The sequence below is a fragment of the Camelina sativa genome, chromosome 11 (assembly GCF_000633955.1).
Source record: "Camelina sativa cultivar DH55 chromosome 11, Cs, whole genome shotgun sequence".
NCBI lineage: Eukaryota > Viridiplantae > Streptophyta > Magnoliopsida > Brassicales > Brassicaceae > Camelina > Camelina sativa.
The window spans coordinates 14561259-14568576 of NC_025695.1; the positions used below are offsets into that span (position 1 = coordinate 14561259).

General features: G+C 34.7%; 2 protein-coding genes across 3 annotated transcripts; one reads left to right on the forward strand and one right to left on the reverse strand.

Annotated features, from left to right (window-relative positions):
- Positions 1209–3065, forward strand: LOC104723350 (palmitoyl-protein thioesterase 3-like). 2 transcript variants are annotated; one of them, XM_010441697.1, is made up of 9 exons: positions 1209–1262; positions 1412–1543; positions 1619–1703; positions 1792–2032; positions 2126–2185; positions 2262–2300; positions 2389–2511; positions 2599–2691; positions 2773–3065. In XM_010441697.1, exons 2-9 carry the CDS (start codon positions 1444–1446, stop codon positions 2947–2949), a joined length of 918 nt encoding a protein of 305 aa, XP_010439999.1. In that variant the 5' UTR covers positions 1209–1262; positions 1412–1443; the 3' UTR covers positions 2950–3065. The 2 variants fall into 2 exon arrangements, with proteins under 2 accessions (XP_010439999.1, XP_019087962.1); XM_019232417.1 differs by having other exon boundaries at positions 1213–1262; positions 1416–1543.
- Positions 4216–5046, reverse strand: LOC104727963. Its single transcript, XM_010447014.1, has 2 exons — positions 4923–5046; positions 4216–4847 (listed from the first exon to the last, which is right to left on the reverse strand). Exons 1-2 carry the CDS (start codon positions 5044–5046, stop codon positions 4216–4218), a joined length of 756 nt encoding a protein of 251 aa, XP_010445316.1.

Here is a 7318-nt window from a genome sequence, read left to right on the forward strand (position 1 = left end):
ATTAAAAAAAAAAAAAAAAAAACAAAGTGGCTCATTACATGTCGTATAGTCAACCCTCACCCAAATTAGTAAAAGTTTGAAACTTGAATTTATCTAGCTATATTTTTGATTCCGTAATTTTATCTAAAATTTATGTTCTCCTTTTTTTTGGAAAATATTTTGAGTATACTGTTTTTATCATTTGAACCCATTTTAGTTGACATATACTATTTCTTGTTCTAATACAATAAAATAGACTGGACTTTAATCAAAATTTACTTATGGTTTATGAAGGTATATGTACTTAGTAAATTAAATTACTTCAAACAACCCTGATAAAACATTTATTCGGTAAAATAATAAATCTTTTTAGGTAAAAACCCTTTTAGGTCAAACTTTTTTTATATAATATTACCACAAAATTGAGTTAGCCATTCATTTAGGGTGTTTTGTCAATATTTTAGTGTATATGTAGAATATCACAACCAATGTCAAAGATAAACATGAACATTATCATTATCAGCTGAAAAATATATGACGTAGTCAATCGTAATAATCAAACACAGCTCATATTTGTTTGAAAATGCTAAAATAATTTTGCTATATATATATATATATATATTCTAAAGTAATCAAAATATTTCTCACAGATTATTTAAGGGTGTTTAATCCTGTCAAGTAAACGGTATTATAATTTTATTACTGTGGGTAAAGCTGGAGTATCAAGTACTCATTTTTTAATATCCATTCTACTACGCGATTCATTATTCGATCCATAAATATTCGCTTTTTAATGTTTATAATATTACCAATATATTAAAAATATATCTTAAAATATTTATGAAAAATTTTGAAACATAAAATTATAAGTTTTTACGGCACTTGAGAAGAAACCATATAAAATGTTTTAAATTCATAAAACAAAAAGATAATAACGATCGTGGACTATACCATTGATAGTATAGAATCCGTTTAAACAATTAATCCTTTTTGGGAATATTAACAAGTACAGCATACTTCTATAGATTTTTATGCAAAAGATATCAAATTATTGTAAAAGTCCAAAAACATAAACGAACCAAAACACATGAAAAAAACGTTTTGGAAAGTAGTAAAATGTATGGAGCCAAATGTTTTAATTTGCGTAGAGCCTACAGGTACAAATAATTCAGTTTTGGTCTATATAAAGGATCGAAACTAATTCGTACAACTCACAACTTGTGCAAAAGAGAATTTAGTAATACAAACTTCTCTAGTATCGCTCAGTTACTCCTTGTACAAAGGTATTATATCTTCATATATCATACTCTTATTTCCTGTGAAGAATTTTAATTCAGTAAATATATTTCATACATGGTTCTCTTCCATCAAAACAAGTAACATAAGACAGACCCTGTAACAAACGTAAACTTATTGTGTGTGTTTATTTAAGAAAGAATCAACGGTACTCTTCCGCGAACGGCAATGGAGAAGAGTCTCCAACGATGTGTTCTCCTCGTGACCTTGACTCTCTTCTGCTTCTCCATTCCAGTTTCACTTTCTGTTCCATTCGTTGTGTTTCACGGTGAGTATAACAATCCTTAATTCTTGCTCCTCTCTTTTTCAGGAAGTAAACTAATGGGTTTTATTAATGAAACAGGGTTTTTAGGTGCATGCTCCGACAACAAAGTGAGCAACTTAACAAAGTCCCTTCGCAACCTCTCCGGCTACCCTGGATCTTGCGTGTAACTGACTCAACTTCTTCTTCTTATTGTTTCATCCTAATATTGCAAAATGGTTTACCGCTGTTTGTCTCTATGTGTCATCTCATAGGGAAATAGGAAATGGACAGGTAGATTCCTTATTAATGCCTCTTAGGCAACAAGCGAGTATAGCTTGTGAGAAAATCAGACAGATGCCAGAGCTGAGTGAAGGTTACAACATTGTTGCAGAGTCTCAAGGAAACATGGTCGCTAGAGGCCTAATCGAGTTCTGCGACAATGCTCCTCCAGTCTTCAACTATGTATCTTTAGGAGGTCCTCACGCTGGCGTGGCTGTAGTCCCCAACTGTACTGTGAGTTCTCTTTGTACATTTTCTACTTTTCTGAGTGTCTTAATCACATTTACAACCACAATAACAACAACAATGAGGTTTCTCTGTTTACAGGAATCATTTTGCTCGGTCCTCAAGGCACTGTTTCCATTTGTCTACAACGACCTCGTTCAAGTAAACCTTCCCTAATTCATCTTCTCTAATCAAGACTTAAACCTTCAACCATGATCAATTAATAATGACTCTGCAGGATCATGCTGGTCCAAGTGGTTTTGTCAAAGTCCCTACTGTAAACTCAATACCCTTCTCTTTCTAATCCTCAAATCATTTTCAATTATATGAAATACTTAATCGATAATATGTTATATGGTTTACAGAAAATAACAGAGTATTTGGAACACTCCAAGTATTTGCCAAAGCTCAACAACGAGAGACCTGCCGAGAAGAACTCTACTTTTAAAGAACGTTTCACTAGCTTGAAAAACTTGGTTCTCATCATGGTACTGACTCTCTTCTTGAGACCAATGATCCACCACAAATCTTGAACAACATTGTCACTATTTTTTTTTTTTCCGTTTCCTAAACAGTTCCAAAAGGATACAGTGTTGATTCCAAGAGAAACTTCTTGGTTTGGATATTACCCGGATGGAGCTTTCTCGCCTGTTTTGCCTCATCAAAAGGTTGAACCGGATCATCTCCCGAGTTCAATTTCTTTACCACTAGTTTCTAACTAACAAACTAACTCTATATTCTTTCTGCAGACAAAGCTATACACTGAAGACTGGATTGGTCTGAAAACTTTGGATGATGCTGGAAAAGTGAAGTTTCTTAGTGTCCCTGGCGGACACATCGAAATAACGGAAGAAGAGCTTTTAAAATACGTTGTGCCTTACCTCCAGAACGACTCTACGTTATCTTCTGACCACGAGGCAATGTAGACATTTCCATCTTGAACACATGAATAAAAAAGGCCTCATCTATCCTAAAATAAGGTCTCTATATCAATGTAAAACATCATCATCTATATGTATTATTCAAATAAAAAATAAATGCGTCATCATTTATCAAAAGATGGTCAACTTTATCCAAATTAATATCAATCTCGTATAAGTTAGAGGCTACTCGACTAGTGCTTTTTAACTATTTTAAACATGAAAGAAAAAAAAATCAAGAAAGCATTGTGATCTGTTTCTCAGGAAATGTCAAAAGTATTTGGAACACTCTCAAGTATCTGCCTAAGCTTAACAACGAGTTACCTCTCTTTTAGAGGAACCCCACTTTTAAAGACTGGTTCACCAGCTTGTACAACTTGGTTCTCGTCATGCATGGTGCCTCTCTTTCTTAAACAACGAAAATCTTGAACAACATTGTTCATTAGCCTCATGTAATTTGTTTTCTTCATTTCCTAAACAGTACTTCAAGGGTGACACTGTAGTGATTCCTAAAGAAAGTTCTTGGTTAGGATATTACCCATCTCCGCATCCATGAATGAGACCTTTTCATTGATATGCTCTCTTTGAATCAATATTAAAAGTGATCAAGAACTTAAGTGATAAACAAAAACACAAGCGTCATCATGTAAAATGCTAGCTAGAGGCTACTTATTCTCACTTTTTAACTATACACGGAATTCTAGAAAACTCAATATTAAAACTCGATCATGTTGATGAGATGAGGAAACTATACCTGAATACGTCAACCAATCTCTTCAAGGCTTCAGTAGCATGAGAAAAACGTTCAACCTGATTCTCTTTTCAGGAATCAATCTAGTTCATGACCTCGCAAAGTCTCTTATAGTATATCCAAATCTGATCAATTTAATCACTATGCCCATAGTGGTTATGTCAAGATCCCTGGTGTAAGTTAGTTACTTTAACCAATTAAGTCAAAATCGATTCGGGTTTTCAACACAATGGTTTGCTTTTCTAATGAAATGTCTAAAGTATTTGGGACATTCAAAGTTATCTACCAAAGCTTAACAACTAGAGACCTGACGAAAGAACACCTTGAAATACCGATTTCACCAACTAAACATGACTTAGTTTTTGTCATGGTATTGTAGTATCTTCTTTCTTTATATTCAGATACCGAAAATCATGTTTTTTCTTAGCTCATCATTGTCATGTTTTTTCTTCTTATCAATTCCTAATCAGTTCTAGAACGATACAACAGTGCGCCCTAGAAACTTCTTGGTTTGGATATTGTTAGGCCTTATGCTCAGCTACATGAACATCATGCCCCTGGTTTTGAGCATCTGAATGAGCTCCACGATTGTCGTCCTCAACTCTCAACCGATGGATGAGATCATCAAGAGACATTGCCTTACGCTTGAAGTTAAGGTAATGCTTGAAATTCGACCAGCCTGGTGGTAGCTTCTCGACCAAGCAATTCGTTTTGAAGACATTGCAGATCGACATCCCTTCCAAATCGATCTCCTGAAAGATGCGTTGAAGAGCCTCCACTTGTTCCATAATTGGTTTGGAATCCACCATCTCGAAGTTCAGGAACTTCGTTGTTGAGAATTTCTGCATCCCAGACTCATCAGTCTTGTACTTGGTCTCCAAAGCTAGCCACAATGCTTTTGAAGTCTTGTACATACTGTAGAGGTCATACAGATCATTGACCAAACGGTTCAGAATCTGACCTTTGCAACAATAGTCTCCTTGAGCCCAACTATCCATACTTCCAACCACATACACGTCAGTGTCACCTTGTGGAAGCGTTGGTGGATCCTCTGTGAGGTACCTTTCCATGTTCATGCTGGCCAAGTAGTAGCGCATCTTGTTTTGCCACGTTTTGAACCCAGCTTTGCCATCGAACTTATCTGGCATCATCCCTTGGGAAGCCGAAGGTGGTATCCCCATGTGGTTTGATCCATTACCAAACAGATTTCAGCGCACGGTTTCCATACCCGAATCGGTAAGCTTCGTGTTTTCAAGTTCTTTAGCAAGACGTAAAGCCAACTCTGCAGGAGTTTCAACAGGGGTTGCAGGAACCCTAGCACCGTCAACGTTGTTGGTGTTGTCTCCAGACATTTTTCTGTTTCACAATAAACAGATCTGATTAATATATTAATCAAACAATTCAAGTAATTAAATTACACTGAATTAGTTTTGCAAACTCACTTAACAAGCGTTCGCAGAAACTTGTTTCACAAACTCACTCAATTAAGATCGTTCGTGGAAACCAGAAAGAGTAGAGAAGAAAGAATTAAAGTAAAAGCGTTCTTCAAAAAACTTTCCGCGTAAGCACCGAAAGATGAAAGCAGAAACAGTTTTTCAGAAGATTTTAAAATCGTTTTTAAAATAAAAAATTCGAAAAAATCTCAATCCGTTTAAAGCGATAAGCAGTAAGCGGATTTATTGAATTAAGACTGTTAGGAGCGCAAAAATCGAATTGAGAAAATATGCGAATTATATTTAAATTAACGAAATCAGAAAAAAATTACAACAACATAATATAAAGCATAAAATAAATCACAGAGGCAAGATATGATATCTCTTTCCTTAATTCAATAAATCGGCCGTAAGTGCTTTCGGACAATCACGATTTATGAATCCCAGGATACAACTAGCACACCAGTAATAGAACTCAAACGAACATATCTACGTTATACTCTCGAGACTACTAAACTAAGAACTTACTTAGACTAAGCAAGGGAGAGGGAGAGAGATCTTCAGAGGAAGGAGTGTTTGTGTTTTTGTGTGTGAAAAATAATGAGAGGTTGTGCCTCTATATATAGTGGAAGGAGGGAGGTCTCAAGAAAATATTCAGTGAATATTCTCGGAGTGCTGCCTAAGTTGCTTGGAGTTCACACTAAGTCTTTCCAAAAAATTAAATGGGTCTAAAGCTTTCCAAAAAACTCAAAAGCCCACGGCCTACGTCCACGCCCAGCCTGGCCCGCGTCCGTGCTCGCCCAGCCTGGTTCGGTTCGGTTCGCGTGTGGGAATCTTCCCACTTCCATCTACACACTTTTGAAACTAGAAAAGTGTGAAACTATATATATGTGAGTGAAATATCAGTCATATTTCCGATGTGGGATATTTTCCAAACCATCCCAAGTAGCTTACTTCACACTCTTACTTCTCATTCAAATCAACTCCGTTTTGGATGTATGAATATACCATCTTGTAGTACTCGTTACCAGCTTTCCATTGAACTATCGACCCGACAATTCCGATCAGCCATTTGGCCGAAATTTGGCCGGAAAGTTGCCGGAAAGTCATTGTCCCAAAACCTGCAATTTTCTAAAACTTGTTTCTGAAAATTCAGTTCCAACAGATATTATCTAGAAGAAGGTTTCCATACTGTTTTCTCATTAATCATTTTTCTTTCAAAAATCTAAATATTCACCAGACTATGAGGACTGGATAGGTCCGTGAAACATTGGATGTTCCCGTAAAAGTCGTGAGGGTTGTGAAACACGTTTTGTTCCGTAGTTGATGCAAAGTTGGTCCGTGACTTAGTCATGTTACGTTGGACCCCCTTTGTCATTTTGTGACAGGTATTAATAGAAACTACCTAGTATCAATTCTTAATTCAAAGTAAAACCATGTTACTGAACGAATAAAAGTTTCATCATTTATTAAAAGATAGCCAATTTTATCCAAATTTCTCTAAATTTCAATTTTTTCATCAGCATCCATCCATCAGAAACCGAATAATTATATGTACATTATCACCCGACAAAAAGCTATATAGACATAACTGGATATGTGGTGAACAAAAAAACAAAAAAAAAAAAAAAAAAAAAAAAAAAAANAAAAAAAAAAAAAAAAAAAAAAAAAAAAAAAAAAAAAAAAAAAAAAAAAAAAAAAAAAAAAAAAAAAAAAAAAAAAGACATAACTGGATAGGTCTGAAAACCCGAAAATGTCAAGTTCCGAGTTTTGAGACACGTTGTTCCTTACTTCTTTAAACGTATTGCAACTACGTAGGGTCAATTATTAATTCAAAGCAAAGCCAAAAATTAAGTTGACAATCATTGGTTTTTAAAATTTATTGTTGAAATCACTTACAATTATTTAATTATATCTAAACCCTAGTTAAAATTGGATTTGATATGTTTAGTGATTTATTGTTGGATTTCAAAACCCGATAAATTTTGGTATTCAAAATTCAAAAAGCACATGTTGGATTTCTAAATGTCATCCAATACAATTTTATAAATAAATCAAAATGTGGATAAAGCTCTTCCAAGTACTCCAATGTTTGATTTGTCGTTATAAAAGAAATAACAAAAGTTATAAATAGAGAGTATAGAACCGGTTTAAACAGATCATCTTTCTTTAACATATTTTACAAGTACAG

Bases quoted from the DNA above. Each gene is read 5' to 3' on its own strand.
- LOC104727963 (XM_010447014.1), bottom strand. From the start codon at position 5,046: ATGTCTGGAGACAACACCAACAACGTTGACGGTGCTAGGGTTCCTGCA. The intron at 4,848-4,922 runs GTATGGAAACCG...CGGCTTCCCAAG, and splicing joins CACGAAGCTTACCGATTCGG to GGATGATGCCAGATAAGTTC.
- LOC104723350 (XM_010441697.1), top strand. From the start codon at position 1,444: ATGGAGAAGAGTCTCCAACGATGTGTTCTCCTCGTGACCTTGACTCTC. The intron at 1,544-1,618 runs GTGAGTATAACA...TTAATGAAACAG, and splicing joins TCCATTCGTTGTGTTTCACG to GGTTTTTAGGTGCATGCTCC. The intron at 2,512-2,598 runs GTACTGACTCTC...TTTCCTAAACAG, and splicing joins AAAACTTGGTTCTCATCATG to TTCCAAAAGGATACAGTGTT.